This window comes from Microtus oregoni, unplaced genomic scaffold, assembly GCF_018167655.1.
Source record: "Microtus oregoni isolate MIOR12 unplaced genomic scaffold, Mior012 000013F_ref0000133, whole genome shotgun sequence".
In the NCBI taxonomy this organism is placed as follows: domain Eukaryota; kingdom Metazoa; phylum Chordata; class Mammalia; order Rodentia; family Cricetidae; genus Microtus; species Microtus oregoni.
This window is the reverse complement of record NW_024543072.1, coordinates 33458098-33478827: the sequence shown is the minus strand read 5'-3', so window position 1 is coordinate 33478827 and position 20730 is coordinate 33458098. Positions and strand designations below refer to the sequence as shown.

General features: G+C 38.5%; 1 protein-coding gene across 6 annotated transcripts in view; it reads right to left on the bottom strand.

Moving 5' to 3' along the window:
• The window catches only part of Dcaf6 (DDB1 and CUL4 associated factor 6), a 110206-nt gene that overhangs the window by 86000 nt on the left and 3476 nt on the right, over positions 1-20730 (bottom strand). For all 6 annotated transcript variants that reach the window (XM_041662397.1, XM_041662399.1, XM_041662398.1 and 3 more), the window contains exon 2: positions 620-681. In XM_041662397.1, the coding sequence (XP_041518331.1) occupies positions 620-681 (62 nt within the window). The remainder of the gene's footprint in view (positions 1-619; positions 682-20730) is intronic.

Genomic DNA, 20730 nt, shown 5'->3' with positions numbered 1-20730 from the left:
TTTGAGATAAGGTCTCAATGTAGCTCAGGCTAACCCTGAACACACTACATAGTTGAAGATGACCTTGAATTCCTGAATCCCTGGCCTTCTTCTCATGTGTACTAGGGTTACATATATGCACCCAGCACACTTTAATGCTTTAATTAAAAAAAACTACCCATTCACAAGCTCCCCCACATCCCCTACTTTCTTCCTTTCCTTCTTTTTTTCTGAGACACCATCTCACTATAAAGCCCTGGCTGGTCTAGAACTCATTACGTGAGCCAGGCTGGCCTTGAACTCATGAGAATCACCTGCCTTGGCTTCCTAGGAACAAGAATTAGAACTGTATGTCACCATACCTTACTTACCCCTTTTTCCTTGTTTTTCAAGACAGAGTTTCTTTGTGTATCCCTGGATGTCCTAGAACTCACTTTGTAGACCAGGCTGTCCTCAAATTCACAGATCTGCCTGCCTCTGCCTCCCGAGTGCTGGGATTAAAGGCGTGCACCACCACTGCCTGCTATTTTCCTATTTTTAAAAGTCAGTTATAATCCATACTAGGAGGATCAGGACATTTCATCAGACATTTAAACACATTACTAAAGCAATTTATAGTTAAGAATTAACCATTACTTACACAGCCATCATGCACATTTAAGGTTGCTTCAAGTTTTAATCTTTGGATAAATTCTCTTCTTCCTGTTTAAAGGGAAAGAATTTAATAAATCATACAATCTCCACTGAAATTAAGAGTCTACGACCTGCCACGACATGAGTAAGTCCCTAATTTCAGCTCTACCTATATTCTCTATTCTCTATAAAGTGAATGATACTAGACAAATTAACCCTCTGAAGTCTATTTCCTCATGAATATAACTAACTTACAAAAGACAACACGGTATCTAAACCACAGGAAATACTTGTTTCTCCATCTCTTAATTTAACAAATAGTACTCACTGTTCCAGATAATGTTCTAGAAGCTAGGGCTACAGTATTCCCTTGGGCAAGGGTAAAGATAGTAAAAGCTGTATCAGGTATGAACAAATTAGTAGGAAAATAAAGAAGGGCCAAGGGGATTAAAGAAAATTGGTGGTAGGGTGAAATTTTCCATGTTAAACAGAGTGGCAAACAGTAATAATAAGATGCAACAATTCTTAAAAAGATTTATGTGTTTTTATTTTAGGTGCACAAGAATTTTACCTTCAAGTATGTATGTACACTGTGTACAAATTCAAGTCCTTTGCAAGAACAAGAACTCTAACTGCTAAGCCATCTCTCTAGCACACCATTATTTTAAACAAATATAGAGTATAAAATAATATAACTAAATCAGCCTGAATGCCCATTAAGAGCAAAATAGTTTAATGTTGCAAAAATAGGTTAAGTTCCTTTTCTGAAAAACGCGAAATGAATTTTTACCAAAGATAAACCAGAAAGCATGTTTACTTGCAATGGAAACTGAATTTATAACAAAAAGCTGCAATTAACTAAATAATCAGGCTGATGAGTTATCAAAATTATACTAAGTTCTACACTCTGTCATGAAGGGCAATCTTTTCTGTCATACTTTCTCTTTATTCAAAGAAAAGGTCCTCAAGTTAATCATTTTGACTTCCTTCATATTTTTAAGTGGTATGATGGCTAGGTATAGGAAAAAACATTCAGAATTTAGAAATTTTGGGTGTTACCTGGGAGGGATTTGTTCTATGATTCCTAAATTTATTTAAAATTAGAGAAATTCAGTTTAATAAACCACATTATTAAACACTGTTCTTTGTAACACCCCCTTTCCTACCTTGCCAGTCCTAGGGATTGAACCTCACGGCCTCATGCACGCAAGGCAAGAATATCTACCAGAGAGCTATATTCTCAGCCTAGAACTAGGCTGAACTGCAGAGGTCAGGTGCAATGTCATGAAATCACATTTCGTTTGCGATATAAATACTGCTATAAAGAATTTTTATAAACATAAAATTATATAGATATTGGTGTATATGGGGATAATCTCTTTGTACACTGTGTGAAGATGCGTCTCTGTCCTTCCTTGCCTGCATAGAACACCTTCTGATTGGCTTAATAAAGTCCTGAATGGCCAATACTAGGCAGAAGAAGATAGGTGGGACTTCCAGAGAAAGATTCTGGGAAAGAATCTGAGGCATGGAAGATTCACCAGCCAAACATGAAGGAAGTTAGACATTCTGAGGAAAGGTAGTGAGCCATGTGGTGTTGGGAGCTGAAGATCCCTGGCCCCTTGACTTTCTTTGCCTGCCTCAGATCCTTTGCCTGCTGGTGTGAACTGAGCAAAACACCTGTGCCTGCAGCTACTCTGCTTGATAGTAGGGGAGTGGGTTCTGAGGAGGCCTGCAGCTGAAAGATTCTGAGAGCTGGGGTGTGGCTATCTGTTAAGGATCCCTATATAAGCTTCCCTGGAGCACAATAAACTTGGCACTCTTGTATCAAAGATGACCCGTGTCTGTCTGTCTGTCTGTCTCTCTCTCTCTCTTTCCCGTGTCTCTGTCTCTCTCTCTCCCGTGTCTCTGTCTCTCTCTCTGTCTCTCTCTGTCTCTCTCTCTCTCTCCATGTGTTTTTAAGTCTCCAGGCCCAGTTCTAGGCTCATGTACCAACCTGTAGTGGCATAGGCACTACAGTGTAGTACTGTAGAGGGTAGAGCGTAGAGCAGACGCTGTGCTTTACAATGTGGCAGAATGTAAATTAATATAAATGAGTTAATTTAAGTTTTATGAGCTACTTTGGAACAAGCCTAAGTTAAGGCCAAGCTTTCACAATTAAGAAAAACTCTCCATGGCATTATTAGAGGACTAGAGATATGAAGACCCATTATAAATGTATTCTTGTATTAACATTCAGTAATTATTTAAGCTTATTAACATTAAATTAATATTTTATGATCCTGAAAATATGTATATATTTATAAGTAAATATGTATATAAGATTTAGAATGGGGAAAGAGGCTGACTATAGAATTCCATCTATTTTAAAAATTATGTCATGAGACCAAAATTATCTTAAAAAGGTCTGTAGGCCAGCTGGACTGGGACTGAACAAGCATGTGATCAAACCGGACTCTCTGAATGTGGTTGACAATGAGGGCTGACTGAGAAGCCAATGAAAAGGGCACTGGGATTTGATTCTACTGCATGTACTGGCTTTTTGGGATCCTAGTCTGTTTGGATACACACCTTCCTAGGACTGGATAGAGCGGGGAACCTTGGACTTCCCACAGGGTAGGGTACCCTGCCCTCCATTAGGGCTGGAGGGGGAGAGGGGAGAGAAAGTGGGGGAGTAGGAGGGAAATGGGAGGAGGGGATAAGGGGGATATTTTGAATGGCATAATTTATAAAGCAATAAAATAAAATGTTTGAATTTAAAAAAAAGAAGGTCTTTTTCAGAGAAAGAATGTTTAAAGGATTACATAAAAACCACTTGACTACAAACAAGCTAGAAGTATCTGAGTAGAAACAACAGCTTTTCCTTTTTTTTTTTTTTTTGCTTCATAGACATCGTATCCCTGTAAAGAGTCATGTTTGAGTTAAAGTCCTTCAGCTACTGAAGAGATCATTTGCCCAGATCCCTGTACTAGTGACATAAAAACACTTCACCTGTTTCATATACTTTTGCTTTCTGTGATTCTCTAATTATTTGTTAGTTAAAATTTGTTATTTGTTATTCTTAAAATGTTGACTTTGTAATTACCCTTGTTTCTAAAAAAGTCATCTTGCAAGGACGCTGCATGTTACAACTTTAAGCAACTTATTTTGACTAAGTATATCAATGGGATGGTTGTTGTAGCAATCACAGCAGGTGTTTGAAAATACAAACTTAAAACTTTTAAAAATTAAGTTGGACTATAGTCTTTTTTAAAAAAACTTATTTACCTACAGAGCGTATAATTTTATAAGTATGAGTGAATCTTGAGTTAGCAAGTTGAAGGCGTAGCAGCCATTTAAGAACTGGTTTCTTAGCCCGGCGGTGGTGGCACACGCCTTTAATCCCAGCACTTGGGAGGCAGAGGCAGGCAGATCTCTGTGAGTTCGAGACCAGCCTGGTCTACAAGAGCTAGTTCCAGGACAGGCTCGAAAAACCAAAAAAAAAAAAAAAACTGGTTTCTTAATGTTTTTCTAAATATTAAGGTATTTAATGTAACCATTTCTATGCAATATACATAGATAAACATAACAGCCAGGTATTTAATTTCAAAGCCCACAACTATAAAGAAAAATGACTGTTTATATGAGACCCCCATTTAAAACTTTGGGTAACAAACAGCAAAGACTGCAACAGATGTATGACATGAGTAAACAACATATTTTTAAATGTCTTGCTGGGTGAGTATCTCCGTTCTCTTCCTTCTGTCTGTTATGTCACATATATTGTAAAAGTTGAGTAAGTGGCTCAATTTATATAAATTTTTGTTAAAATACTGTAATAGTGTCATGCCATTATAATTGATTTTAAAGATAAAAAAACTAAGAAATTCAGGGGGGTTGTTTGTTTTTACTTTTGTCTGTGGTTTTTTGAGACAGGGTTTCTCTGTATGTAGCTCTGGTTGTCCTGGAACTCAAAGAGATCTGCCTGCCTCTGCCTCCCAAGTGCTGGGATTAAAAGGGTGTACTATAGTGCCTCATTCATGCTAGGCAAGAAACTACCACCAAACTATATTCTCTGCCAATAATTAGGTTTTAAATCTTATTTTCAGTTTTTTTTTTAAATAAAAATGTAGGAAACAGGAAAAAAGATTTTAAAAAATTATTTCCTTTTGGTCAAAGGTAGGTTTGATAATCTTTCTGAATTAAAGTAGCAAGGTGCTTAAATTAATAATGTGATAACAACTGTAAGTATTAAATGCTAAAATACTAGAAACAATTTCTCCAAAAAATTAAAGTCTGAATTTAAACACTTAGCTCTAACCATTCTGATCTAGACAAAATGGTGGTCAGTCATAAGAAAACAGAAAATAAAGTGAGCTGTTTAGCAAGAGCCCTCACATAGGAAATATGTGCCAACAGCTGGAAGCAGAACATGATATTGTTAAATACCTAGCTCCTGAATGATACTTCTGTGTATGACTATAGACATAAACTGATGCTGTTTTCTAGATACCCCACAAAAGTGTGCACTGAGAAACCAAAACCTACCAGAAAATAAGCTTTAAGTTTAAAAACATGAAGTACATCAAATTGAAATGAACTCATATTTGAACTGTATTAAAAATTACACCTACTTTCCAGACAGCCAATTTCTCCTCCCTCTCACTCCTCTCAGCCCCCTCAAGAGACAGAGACCGAATCCGTGGCCTCACACAATGCTAGGCAAGCGCTCTACCACTGGACCACATCCCCAGTCCTCCCGTGTCTTCCCACGTCAGAGGGAAAGGATTACAACACTGAGAACACAGCAGCAGTACAAGCTTTAGGCTCACGTTGGTCTCGTCCCCCATACCCATCTACCATCTCAGAGAGGCCTGAGCGGATGTTGGGCATGTAATAAATGGGTTTGAATCATGACTGAAGAACTGAGTTGTGGGTACTCAATTTTTTTAATCATGTAAAACTGTTTGCCTCTGTATAAAACCACTGAGGTATTATCTATCTTTGTAACACTGGGCCAATACCAGCTGGACTCAGCCTAAGGAGCTATGGTACCTCCCACACATGGTTATTATTTCAACATGACTGAAAGATCATCCAGAACAAAGTAGTTCAGTGTCTACTCACAAAGTGTTGAGAAATGAAAATGCCATGGACAGTCCTCTCCCAACAATTAGACACTTGTACAATGACCTTGGTACTGAGGCTTCCTATGCAAGTCTGTCAGAACGCCATCTTTTCTCTTACAATTATATTTTGATGTCCTACTGTATGTTAATGGAGTATAAACTCCATAAGATGAATACTCAATTTATACAAGTTCTATCACAAAGTGAATTATTAATTATTTATCATGATTTATTTATAATGATCCATTCTATTCTGTCATCTGTATTTTCTCTCAGAAACAGGCATATTAGAATAATAATAGAATATTTTTGAAGAACCATGGGTATAAAGTCATTGCTCATTTTTTTAAAAAGGTGTTTGTAAATTTCTCTGTATACATTTTTGAGTGTGGATTTGTGCACATGCGTATAGTGCCCACAGAGGCCAGAGGTCAGAGCTCCCTGGAACTTTAGAGAGAGGCTCTTTATAAGATGCCTATATGGGTTTGGGAACTGAACTTGGGTCCTCTGCAAGAGCAGCATACACTTTTAATCTCTGAGCCATTTCTCTAGCCCCTACTGCTCATTTTTAATGGTTGTATAACTTTTTTTTAAATTTACTGAGCAAAGACGTGGGCTTTTGAAAACAAAGGTGCCCATCCACTATAGCGCTTAAAATTTTGCTGAATTATTATTGATTGTCCTTCTTCATCTTTTCCATTTCTGTACCTCAAGCATTCAGTTAAGGGCTAGTGCCTCCCTGACCCCTTTGAGACAGGGTCTTAGTATGATTCCCAGGTGGGCCTTGAACTTTCAATATCCCTGACTTAGCCTTTCCAGTGCTAGGAATATAGGTGGTGTTTTGAAAATATTCACCAAAAAAAAATTCATTGTTTTTAACCCAAGTGCATGAGAGTCCATCATTATGAGCCACCTAAAAACTAATTTTATGTTAGATTCAATATTTTCATGAAGCCATAACCTTTCAAATTAAACAACTGAACAGTTGACTCTGTAGTTATTTCAAATGTTTAAGTTGGCTAATTTAAAGGCAAGCCACATCAGAATTCACAGCTATACAATTACATAAATTCAGTAACTTGCAAAATTTCTTAAAGACTAAATTTTTTCACTTCCAACTTCTCAGACAAATCCCATTTTCACTGAACTAAGTAAGATTTAAATGGACATAGAAAGGTTCCTCAGCTATTCCTTTACAGCAGTTGAAATACATGTGTTAAAAGGATATGATACATGGAAAATCCAAGACGACTCATGAACATATATTCATATGTTAGAGATGCTGGAAATTTCAGAGCTGCTGTCATAAATGGATAAACAAAATTAATGTAAATTGTTGACCTATACCCTTTTTCTTCATCCCAATTTATTCCTTGCTGGTAGGCTCAATTTTCTCAATATTTGGGTTACTAGTTCAACAAAAGCCAGAAAAACCACAATCATGGTATCAGAATGTTATTTTATTGTATATTGATCATTTTACTGTAAATAATGGTGAACAGGAGTCAACAGATTTATATTCTTGCTTTAAAAAAAGAAACCACAGACCAGTGAAGTTAGAGCATCTTGTCACAGCAAATTTCCCATGATTATGTATCAATATTTGCTCCAACTAATTGCTATCTCCTTCAGAAACAATCCTCTTTGACTTTCATGACCATGACATCTTTTTGGTGGCGCACGCCTTTAATCCCAGCACTCGGGAGGCAAAGGCAGGCAGATCTCTGTGAGTTCGAGACCAGCCTGGTCTACAAGAGCTAGTTCCAGGACAGGCTCCAAAACCACAGAGAAACCCTGTCTCAAAAAACCAAAAAAAAAAAAAAAAAAAAAAAAAGATTTGGTAAATCTTTTCAAGGAGTGGTGAGACACAAAACTGTTTTGAGTCTGAAACCACAAAGGACAAAGAGGTGAATGTCACTGATGTGTGTAAAATGAAAACTTTGAGAAGGCTAAGGCTACAGGAGCAGCATATATGTGAGACACACACACAGCCCCACTACACTTACACACCAGCTCTTTTTTCATGAGCTCCCACCAAGTTCTTAGGATACTGTGAAAACAGGGCAGGAAGCATGAGATGAGAGAGTATGAACTTAATAAGACAAAGGACTGGAATTCCACTCACTTTCTCATCAAATCAAAAGCCACAGACAGAGGGAAAAACCCTAGGGAAATGATCTATCACTTGACAAAACTGGAATCACCTGAGAGATAAGCCTCCAGGTACATCTATGAGATCATCTTGACTATGCTGGCCTGTGAGAATGTCCTAAGACCAGTGTTCCTAATGTTGCAACCCTTAATATAGCTCATGTTGTGGTGACCCCCGAACATACAATTATTTTGCTGCTACTTCATAACTGTAATTTTGCTTGTTATGAACTGTAATGTAAATTATTTGATATGTAGAATATCTGATATGCAACTCCCAAGAGTTAAAAATCAGTCTTAAGTGATTATGTTAAGTAAGTTAGTTGAGGTGGGAAGACTCACTCTTTTGTTGTTTGCTCATTTGTTTGTTTTTTTCAAGACAGGGTAACTCTATAGCCTTAGCTGTCCTGGAACTCATTCTGTAGACCAGGTTGGCCTCAAGCTCACAGAGATCTGCCAGCCTCTGCCTCCCAAGTGCTGTGATTAAAGGTGTGTGCTGCCACTGCCCAGCCAAATCAGTCTTTTTAAGTGTTTCTCTTTTATAGATTTTTATTTCTATATTTTTGAGACAGGGTCTCTCCCTGCTGTCCTAGAACTCACAATGCAGATCAGGAACTTAAAATGTAAACCAGACTGGCCTCTAATTCACATAAGTCTGCCTGGATCTTCTTCCTAAACACTGGAATTAAAAGATAAATGCCATACCTGGCAGATTTTTATGTGTGTGTGTGCTCGCGCACACACACATTTTATTATGCAGATGCCCATGGAGGCCAGAAGAGGATTCAAATCCCTGTGGAGCTGGAGATACAGGCTTTCATGTGCCACCTAACACGGATACTTGGAACCAAATGCAGGTCCTCTGGAAGAGCAAATGCCCTTAACCAGCAAGTCATCTCTCTAGCCCTGGAAGAGTGGTACCATTCCCTGGGCTTTGGTCCTAGACTGCTCACGCATTCATCTCCCTCTGCTTCTTGATGGTGGATACAGCATACTCCAGATGCCTCTAGCCCCTGACACTACAAACCTCCTTGCTTTGATGGACTGTACCTTGTAACCGTACCACTCAATCCCTTCTCCCTTAAGTTGCTGGTGTCAGGGTATTTTATCACAGAGACATGGAGTAATTAGCACACCTAGCAAAAAGTCTTGTGCAAAAATTCACTGACAACCATAGTTTAGGCAAAGAGAAAGTACCAGTGGGAGAGGGCATAAATCGTTTATCTTTAATGGGTGGATAAAAACATCCTCCTGGCTCTATCACAAACTTTCCATTCAACAAGCAAGAGGGAGTGTACAGTTACTGTGAACTGCTTTATCTCAACCATCTTTCCCAGAATTCATTTTAGGAATGAATTCTATCATTAGACATGATAGACAGTCTCATTTACATAAAATTTGGAAAGATGAAGTGAAACACCATCAAGACTGGATTATGTCTACAGAAGGTGGGAGCAGGTGCTCACATAGCTCACAAATGAAGCTGGCTGCTGCCTCACCTTGATGGAATGGCATAACTAGCTCTGTAACTGTACTACTTTCCTATGCAGCATCCTTCAGTTTCTTCAAACACTGGGCTAACTGTACATTTAAGTTAATAGCAAAGGACATGAATTATAAGCTCAACGTTCTTTATTTATGGCTAGAAACCAAATATGAGTGAGTACATCCCATGTTCTTCTTTTTGGGTCTGGCTTACCTCACTCAGGATAGTGTTTTCTATTTCCATCCATTTGTATGCAAAATTCAAGAAGTCCTTGTTTTTTACTGCTGAGTAATACTCTAATATGTATATATTCCATACTTTCTTCATCCATTCTTCCGTTGAAGGGCATCTAGGTTGTTTCCATGTTCTGGCTATTACAAACAATGCTGCTATGAACATAGTTGAGCATATACTTTTGTTGTATGATAGGGCCTCTCTTGAGTATATTCCCAAGAGTGGTATTGCTGGGAATATACTCACTCATATTTGGTTTCTAGCCATAAATAAAGGACATTGAGCTTATAATTCATGTTCCTAGAGAAGCTAAATAAGAAGGTGAATCCAAAGACAAACACATAGGCATCCTCCTGAATATTAACCTTCATCAGGCAATGAAAGGAGAACAAAGACAGAGACCCACATTGGAGCACCGGACATAAATCTCAAGGTCCAAATCAGGAGCAGAAGGAGAGGGAGCACGAGCAAGGAACTCAGGACCGCGAGGGGTGCACCCACACACTGAGACAATGGGGATGTTCTATCGGGAACTCACCAAGGCCAGCTGGCCTGGGTCTGAAAAAGCATGGGATAAATCCGGACTAGCTGAACATAGTGGACAATGAGGAATACTGAGAACTCAAGAACAATCGCAGTGGGTTTTTGATCCTACTGCACGTACGGGCTTTGGGGGAGCCTAGGCAGTTTGGATGCTCACCTTACTAGACCTGGATAGAGGTGGGCGGTCCTTAGGCTTACCACAGGTCAGGGAACCCTGATTGCTCTCCTAGCGGATGAGGGAGGGGGACTTGATCGGGGGAGGGGGAGGGAAATGGGAGGCGGTGGTGGGGAGGAGGCAGAAATCCTTAATAAATAAATAAATTAAAAAAAAATAGCAAAGGACATATGCTTTTCCTATGGAATGTCCACATTCATGAAATGCTCCAATCTAGTTAGACCTGGCAGCCTATGTCTTCACAAGATCTAGTTTGTGCTTATAAGTTCAAACTTGTTCTTGCTTCCTTCTACTTTACAGTACCTTTTCTTTCCAACTGCCTTTCCCTATAGATGTCAAGTCCCACAGTCAGATACAAAGAGAACAATTTCACCAAAGCTCTTTAATGAGTTCCCACAAGGATAAGGGCCAAACCCATCTTTGTGTGTATATACGTACCAGCTGTGCTAGTTACCTTTTGTCACCTGTGGGCATATCTATGGAGCATTTTTGTGATTAATGATTGATGTAGTACAGTCCAACTCACTGTGGGTGAAGAAACCCCTGAGCAGGTGGCCTGGCTATATAAGAAAGCCAGCTGAGCAAGTCACCCTGAAAGCAGCTGAGGATTTCTCCATAGTCTCTGCTTCAGTTCCTTCTCGGCTTCTCTTTATGACAGATTACAACCTAAGCCTATCAGAACACAGTCTAGGAATGGAGTTGTGTGAGGAGAATTCTGAGTGCTTGTGAGAACACTCCAAGAAAATGGTAAGAGTCTCATGACTTCAGTTTCTTCAAAACATGCAATTGTTCTTGGAATAGCAGATAGAGTTGCGTTTACTTCAGATTAATCATTACCACTTGCTGTTGGTATTCAATTACATGTTTAAACTATCCTTTATATGCCTCTATGGGAATGTTTTGCCATTTTGTCTTTGTGATTGTATTCAGCTTGAACTCAAGATAATTTTACCTTTTTCTTAATCCTCAGAGTATAAACTGTCTGAAGTTCTGAATAGAGTTGGCTCTTGCACGAGATTTTAGTAGACCTCATTTATCACCTTCACTCTCCCAGGTCCCACTTCCTCTAGAGCAGTGACTTAAGCCAATAAAGCCTATGTTATCACAGCAACAAAAGGCGAAGTAGGACACCAGTGGTTCTGCTTCTGTGATGAAACCCATACACCGTAAACACTTTCAGTAAGCCTAGCGTGGAAGGAAATTTCAAACTAATGAAGAATGCCTATTAAAACAAACAAGAAAATACTATAGCTTATACTATATTTAATAGTAAAAGCCTGAGAGCTTTCTGCCTACAATCAGAAAAGAGGCAGATGTTCACTTTCACCACGATTAAAGCAGTACTACAAGTTCTAGCCTATACGATACGTAAGACAAAATTTCAATTTTTTAACTTTTTTATGTGTATGGGTGTTCTGCCTACATGTTTATAAGTACAATGTTCAATGAAGTCAAAAATGCTGTTGGATCCACCAGGATTGGAGTTACAGATGGTTATGAGCTGCCAAGTGGGTACTAGAAATTAAACCTAGGTCCTCTGGAAGAACAACATGTAATATTAACTGCTGAGCCATCTTTCCAGCCCACAAGAAAAATACTTAAAAATCAGATTGTATAGGGAAAAAGCTTTCCTATAGGGAAAGGATAATATCTGTATACAAAATCTTGAGAAATACTTTAAAAACTCCCTGAATACTAATATGTGGGTTGAGCAAAGTCAAAGTCTACAGATCAGCAAAAGTAGTTATTTTGCTGTTGTTGTTTTGCCTGGATTTATATTGGAGAAAAGGTTTCCTGTAGCCCAGAGTGGCTTTGAACTCTCTACATAGCCAAGAATAACTTTAAACTCCTGATCCTACTTGTCTCTGCCTTCTAAGTGTGAAGATTATACACCTAAGCCACATGCCCAGGTATAGAATTACATTTTTATTTGAACTATGATCATGTGAAAACTGAATGTAAACATGACACGATTCACAACTGTATCACAAAAACTAAACTTTTACGCATAAAATTTTAAAAACTCCCATAATGAGATCGATAACTTGATAATTACAAAATGGTGATTAAAAAATATCAAAGTCCTACATAAATGGAGCGGCACATCATATTCATGTAGTAAAAGACTCAGAGTAATAAAGGTATCAGTTCTTCTATAGTGATATTTTGTTTATGATCTAACAAATAAAGCTTGCCTGGAGATCAGATTGCAAAGCTAGCCACACTAGTCAGCCATGGAGGCCAGGCGGTGATGGTGCACACCTTTAATACCAGCACTAAAGAGGAATATAATGCAGTATGAGACCGGAACTCACTCTTTTTCAATCTGAAGATTCTGTAGAGGTAAGAACTCTCTAGTGGTTGACTGCTTTGCTTCTCTGATCTTTCAGCTTGAACTACAATATCTGTCTCTAGGTTTTTAATTATTCATGCTACATTCTTCCCAAATTCATCTTCAAGTCCAACCACTGTCAAAATTCCAGCAATGTATCTGACACATGGATAAGCTTATTCTAAAAGTCACGTAGAAAGGTCTAAAGCCTAGACAGTACTAACAAATGATTTTGAAGAAAAAAGAACTTACTAAATCTTGATGTTAAAGCACACTGTGTGACTACAGAAATAAGACATTATTATATTCTCAGAGGGACAGTAGAACAAACAAAGCCAAAATTTAAGAATTAGACACATTTCATAAAGGAAAAACAATCTTTTCAATTATTTGAGTAAGTGGTTACCCATAAAACAAAAAATAATTTTTAATTAAACTTTAGACCTCATGCAAAATTAACTTGATGAAACCTAGACTTACGAACAAAACTGTAAAATTTTAGGGAAAACTCAGTAATAAAAGCCTTCATGATCACTAATAGTGATGGGTTCTCTATGACATAATACCAAAGCACAATTCATAAAAGGAAAAACAATGATAAATTGGAAATCCTAAAGTTAAAAACCTTTGCACCACGAAAGCCCCTAGGACAATAAAAGATATGCAACAAAGGGGTAAAAAAAAGGAGGAGTGGGAAGGTGTATGTAACCGGGACAAGTATCTAAAACACATAAAGTATTTTAAAAATTCAACCCCGAGGTTGCTGCTGCTGTTCTCTAACACTATGGTCAGGTCTGGCTCTTGCTCCAAAACAAAGTAGATAAATAAGGTTTATATCATGGTGTACACAAAGCAGACAGCTTACAAACCTACCAGAGACAAAGCACACAGAGAACAATGCTCTCTACAGCAGGAGTAAGTAAACCTCATCATTTTAGGCCTAAGACAGTATTCTGTAAAACTAGGTGCCACCAGAAGTTTCTAAGTCCAAAGCTCCAGGGTAAAAAAATTGCCCAGAACTTCAAAACACAACTATATTTCCAACACACAACCACCAGTACTTTGCAGGAAGCAAACAAGGCCTATCTCACTAGCCTCTTTAAAGTCATCAACTTGTCATGCTATTCAAGTCAAATGTAACTAAAGATAGCATCTAGTGCATTGCATATATCAAGAATGTGCTTGAGAATCTATTGTGGGGGTTGGGAAACAGCTTTGCTGGTAAAAGCACTAAATGCCAAGATTAACAACCTGACTTCAATCCCGAAACCTAACAGGCAAAAGACAAGAACTGACTGCTGAAAATTGCCCTTTGATTTCTGTACACATGCCATTGCTCATACACACATCACACACATTTTTTCTTTCTCTCCTTTTTTTGTTTTTGAGATAGGGTCTCACTGTGTAGCTCTGACTCAAGCTGGCCTCAAACTGACAGAGATCTTCCTGCCTCTGCCTCCCAAGTGCTGGTATTAAAGCTGTGTGCTACCATGCCTGGTCATGAAATTTATATTTTCAAAAAAGAATCCACTCAGGCTGGAGAGATGTCTCAGTCATTAAGATCTCTTATCCTTCCAAAGGGCCAAAGTTTGGTTCCTAGCACCTCCATGATAGTTTCTGACCATCTATAACTCTAGTCCCAGGGAAACCGGCTTCCTTTTCTGGCCTGCAGAGGCACCACATATGTACACAATGCACATACATATACAAAGGCAAAACACTGTTAAGGGGGAAAAATTCACTGCAATAAAAAATTTTACAGGTTGAATTTTTTTTTCCGTTTTCTTTCTTTTTTTTTTTTTTTTTTTTTTTTTGGTTTTTTGAGACAGGGTTTCTCTGTGGTTTTTGGAGCCTGCCCTGGAACTAGCTCTTGTAGACCAGGCTGGTCTCGAACTCACAGAGATCTGCCTGCCTCTGCCTCCCGAGTGCTGGGTTTAAAGGCGTGCGCCACCACCGCCCGGCTTCCCTTTTCTTCTTGTTATCAGTATTAGACCCACCCTCATGGGGTAAAACATACCTAGATATTTGATTGTGAGTAGAAAAAATAGGGAACAGAAATCAATTATTAGCAGATTCTTTCCATTTTCTTTTGGATGTGAAATTTTAATACAAATGTGATATGTAAAATGTAATACAAATCCTTTATATAAAGGATTAAATAGAAATCAGCTTATTTCAGTGAACAAGTTTCAACAGTTCAATTTTGCAGCAACTATAAATAAACCTGTGAAATTTGGGGGGGGGCTCAACATTTGAAAAAAATAGTAATCCAACTAGAAAATAAGGAAAATATACTCAAACACTTCACTAAAAAAATATACTGAAGGCAAATATGTATATGAAAAGACATGGAACTTTATGAGTCACTAGGGAAATACCAATCAAAAGCAACAAGAGAGACACCGCTACATACCTATCAAAATGGTTAAGACAATGACATCATCAAATACTGGAGAGGATATGAAGAAATGGCATCACCAATATGTGGCTGATGTGAATAGTAAATGTCACTGCAAAAGAGCATGGCAGCTTCTTAAAAAATTAATCAACATGCTTACCACAAAGCCAAAACAAAAAGAAATCTTTTTCCTCTAGACAAGGTTTCTCTGTGTAGCCTTGGAGCCTATCCTGGCACTAGCTCTGTAGACCAGGCCAGCCTCAAACTCACAAAGATCCACCTGCCTCTGCCTCCTGAGTGCTGGGATTAAAGGTGTGTGCCATCACTGCCTGCTATTTTCCTATTTTTAAAAGTCAGAATTGCAGTTGTCGGGGTTACCATGATGAAGGAAGGGAATAAAAAGGGTAGCACAAAAGATACTTGTGACAGAATTTTATATTTTAACCACATTAATCCATTAGTGAGCTAAAATTAACATTAATTTATCAAAAGAAATACTATACTACACTGCACACATATAAATGAATCCATGTAACATTACAAAAACAAAAATAAGGAATGTGAATTCTCTGTCAGTTTCCTGGTTATTATATTTCAAAAAGAAGTTACCATTGGGGTTCTGGTTGAAAGGTATATGGTATACAGCTTTCTATTATTTAACTTTTAAAATTTTTAAAAATTGGTATTTTGGTTGAATGTCTGTCTGTCTGGTGCCAGCAGAGGCCAGGAGAAGGCATTAAATCCTCTCCAACTGTTGTTAGAGATGGTGTGAGTCACCATGTGGGTGTACGGAACTGAAGCTGGGTCCTCTGAAAGAGCCATCAGCACCTTCGACCACTGAGTCATCTCTCCAATACCAAATGTTCTATTATTTCTTATACCTGCATATGAGTCAATTACTTTCTTAACATATAAAGCTTTTTGAAAGTTAAAAAAAAAGCCAGACCCAGATAGCTTCAATGATTGAAGGACAAAGTACTTTCAACCTTATATAAATTCAGAAAACTAGAACATATCCCACTCAAGGAGCCAGCATCATTCTAGTATCAGAACTAAGTACACTTAAATACTATAAACTAACATCTATGAACAACGGCCTAAAACTCACTGAAACTTAACAATCTAAAAAGGATATCAGATCAATTCAAAAACCCAAATTTAATGAAATTACTGACTGATGAATAGGTTTATGCCTATGTAGGTCTATGCCTTGGTGTTCAGATTGAGGTCAGATGATGACTTTATCCCCTTTTCAGGAACTCAGTGCCTACCTCTGTCTGATCTACATCCTTGCAGCTATCAGGCAAAACCTTTGGAATGTACAAACTTAACAAACTACTAGTTTCCAGCAACCCCAGAGCTAGTAATGTTATCGGATAACATCCACTACCTAGTTTCTCCCTTTGCAATGACCCATCCACCTTTCGTTCCTACCAGTGAATTTGGAAAATGCTCTGACTTTTGACTCCTTTAATTTATTTCCAGAGTTCATATAACTGCTTCTATACTGGAACATCTACATTGGAACATGTTATTCAGGGCAACTTGAATCTGTGTTCCCAGGACAGAGTCACTTATATTTGGCCCAAAATAAACATTTTACCCTTTGAGTTAGAGCTTTGTCTTACACTGACAGAAGAAAAATGAAAGACAATTGTACTGGAGTTTGAGAAATAAAAATGGGGCAAGCAAGCTGGAGATTGCAGCAGCTGCCAGGAGATGAAAGAGGAGAAAAAGGAAAATTATACTTTCTGAATTAGCTATCAAGAAAGCAGACAGGCTCAGCAATGGTAGTCTGCAGCAGTCACATGAGGGTGGTGGGGGATGTATGTACATGGAGATCTTCTGAGAATGAGAATGCCAAAGTCAGACCTCAGAAAGCAGGCAGGCTTTACATCAAGGGTCTGTAAGCAACTATCCCCCCAGACAGATGTTACTGGGATATAGGTATAATCCTCATCAAGGTGAGAGATATTCCTCTACATCTTATGTCTTTAGGTTTACCACCTTTTTTTCTCCTTCTGGGTTCAGATTGTCCTCTTGGGACTAAAGATGGTCTTGGCCTTGCCTGTACAAGAGAAGCTCCTGTTATCCACACAAGTATTATCAACTCTAACTAAACCTTTTGTAAATTTATAGATCATCAACCAGGCTATTGTACAGAGGATATCACTGTGTTAATATTCATGCATCCAAGTGGGACCACTTTTTGCACCAGAAAAGATCTTATGGGCCAAAGAACATGCCACTTTTACCAGAGGAACCTGACATAGTTATGATGGCGGTTTGAATGACAATAGCCTCCATATGCTGATATATTTTAATGTTTAGTCATCAGGAAGTGGAAGTGTTTGGGCTGATTAAGAGGTGTGGCCTTGTTGAAATGGATATGGCCTTGTGAATGAAGTAAGTCACTGTGGGAGGACCTTGAGGTTTAAAAAGCCCACACCAGGCACAGTCTTCTCTCCTCTCTCCTCTACTCTCCGCTTCCCTCCCTTTCTCCCTCCCTCCCTCTCTCTCTGCCTACTGCCCAGGAAACAGGATGTGAAGCTCTCAGCTACAGCTACAATGCCATGCCTGCCTGCTTCCAACCAGATGATCATGGTTCCTCTTCACAGCAAGGGAATAGGAACTATGCATTATTTCCCAAAAGGTGCCATGGAAGCAGTCAGCTGCAAACAGCCCTTTCATTCCATCCTCCAGCCCGTTCATCTCCTATCACACACTAAAGCCATTTAGACAATAAAGTACTGGCACAGAGACAGAAACTTTAATCAATGAATGTGGTAGGGAAATTGACCTGTGCATATTTGGTTAATTGATTTTCAACAAAAGGGAAAATCTTTTCAAAAAGAGTGGTAGATCAATTTTACATTCATAAGCAAAGAAATGAAACTTGATCCACCTCATAGCACACATAAAAATAAGCTCTAAATTGTTCTTAGTGTAAATGTAAGAGAGAAAACAGAAAACCTAAAAGGGGGAAGAAAACAGCAAAAAATTTGTGACCTTGAATTACGTAAAGATTCTTAAACAGAACACAAAAGTTTCAAAAACTATTAACTGCAAATACTGTTAAGAACAACATTCGGTAAACATTGTTAAAAGACAGATGTGTAAATAGTTCAAGACCATCCTTGGATATAAAGCTAATTCAAAGCAACTTTGGATTACATGAGGCCCTGTCTCAAGAAATAAGGGGGGGGGGAAGCAGGTAGAGAACAGAAGAGTATAGGGAGAAGTAGGGCAAGAGGGGAGATAAGAAAGAGGGACAGGGGAAGGAAAGAGAACAGAAAGAAGGGGGACAGGGAGAGGTCAGGAGAGGTAAAAAGGGAGGGAGGATTTAAGAAAAAGACACTACCAGGCATGGGTGGCAATACACCTATAACCTCAGCATTTCAAAATATTTCCAGATCAGCCTGGTCTATATAAAGGGGGAGATGCTGTCTTAAAAAAATAAATAAATAAAATTTAAAAGTAATAGGGAAAAAACACAAGACAAATGGGGAAAATATGTATTTTAAAAAAACCTATTTGACTTTAATACTCAGGAGGCAGGTGCTGTGGGATAATGCTCTTGTACACTGTAAAAATTTGTCCCCTGTATTAGTTTAATAAAACACTGATTGGTCAGTGACCAGGCAGGAAGTATAGGTGGGGCAACCAGACTAGGAGAATTTGGGGAAGAAGAAAGGTAGTGACAAAGCCACAAGCCAGAGGCAGAGGAAGCAAGATGAGAATGCCTCACTGAGAAAAGGTACCAAGCCATGTGGCTAAACATAGGTAAGAATTATGGGTTAATTTAAGTTGTAAGAGCTAGTTAGTAATAAACCTGAGCAATAGACCAAACAGTTTATAATTAATATAAGCCCATGCTTTTATTTGGGACTGAAGGGTTGTAGGACCAGGCAGGACAGAAACTTCTGTCTACAAGCAGGTGAGACTCAGTGAATCTGAGGTCAGCTTGGCACACATACTAAGTTTCAGGCCAACCACAGTTGCATATAGTGAGAATGTCTCAAAAATAAAATAAAATAAAAATTTTAATCTATTTGGTTAAGGACTTGTGCCAAAATAGTCAGATACACATACATGTATGTAAAAATGTATATTTAAAAGGTAATCTTCACATTTAACCAATGTACATGGATATAAAAGAAAACAAAAGGATATTTAATATTCTTAGCCATTAGAGAAATACAAACTAAAGCACTATACTTCTATACACCTCCTTCCAAAAGGCTGAAGAGATGGTTCAGCAGTTAAGAGCATTTGTTGCTTTTGCAGAAGAGCTAGATTTCATTCCCAGCACCTACATGGTGACTCACAGCTATCCTTAACTCCAGTTCTATACACTCTCTTCTTACCTCCAAATCACCAGGCACAAATGTGGTGAACATACACACACATACAGTAAAAACATTCATGGGCATAAAATAAATCTTTAAAAAAAAAAGGCTAAAGGTAGGAAGAGTAACTAAGGCAAACAAGGACAGCTGGAGCCCATACACCAAGTGGGATTGTCGTTCGGTGCAATCATGATGAACAATAAAGCTAAACACATTATACAACATAGCAATCTCACTTATTTACCCAAGAAGTGAGGGCTTGTGTCTACAAATACTAATTAAAAATAAAACCCACCTTGTTCTTTCCACGATGTAAGTGAAATTTCACTATTTATAGCTTCTCTGTAAACTCTCACCAGTGTTTTAAAAAGAATTTTGGGTGAAATGTTGTGTTTTAGCTTTCTTTGTATTTTCTCTATGTACCTCAAGCTGGCCTTAAACAGTCCCCTGCTGCCTCTCACTCCCATTAACAGTTTAGAAAAGCATCTTTGAAAACAAACAAAAAAAGCCCACATTATATTCGGGGTAAGGGATGTGTGCAGGTTAGAGACAACTTTGGGAGGCAGTTCTCTCCTACTGTGTCAGTTCCTGGAATCGAACTCAGGATGTCAAGGCTTGACAACAAGTACCTTTACTCCTCCAGGTATCTTACTGGGTCAATTTTGGTTTTTATCAGATGGGGTCTCATTTCATTCCAGACTACCATGGAACTTTCTATATAGGCCAGGCTGACCTGGAATTTATAGTCAATCCTACTGCAGTCTTCCAAATGTTGGGATTACAAGTGTAAACACCATACCTGACTTGTGTATGTAGTATATACTTATATGCCTATCTGTATGTATGGGTGCACCAGAGGGGAAAAAGAGCTATCTCTCTCCCTTTATTCCCTTGAGACAGGATCACTTCCTGAAGTTGCAGCTCTGTTTAGTAGGTTGATGAGACTGCCAGCAAACCTGTCTTCATCCCCTACCCCAGCTTTTTAGAGGTGCTGGAACCCAAATTTGGCCCTTTGCTTATACAGCAAGCATTGAACCATCTATCTCTCCAACCTACTCCATCCTGCCCTTTTTGTTTTTTTTTTTTAAATAGGGTGTCTATTGTAGATCAAGCTGGCCTGAAACTCCTTAATCCTCCTGCTCTAACTCCCAAAGTGCTAGAGGCATATGCCACCATAGCTAGCTAAATGTTTTTAAATTGTTTTTATTTTTCAGAAAGGGTCTCATGAATTCCAGGCTGGCCTTGAGCTCTTTATTCTCCTGCCTCCATCTCCAGAGTGCTAGGATTACAAGATGACATCTCCACACCCAGTTATGTGGTGCAAGGAATGGGACCCAGGGCT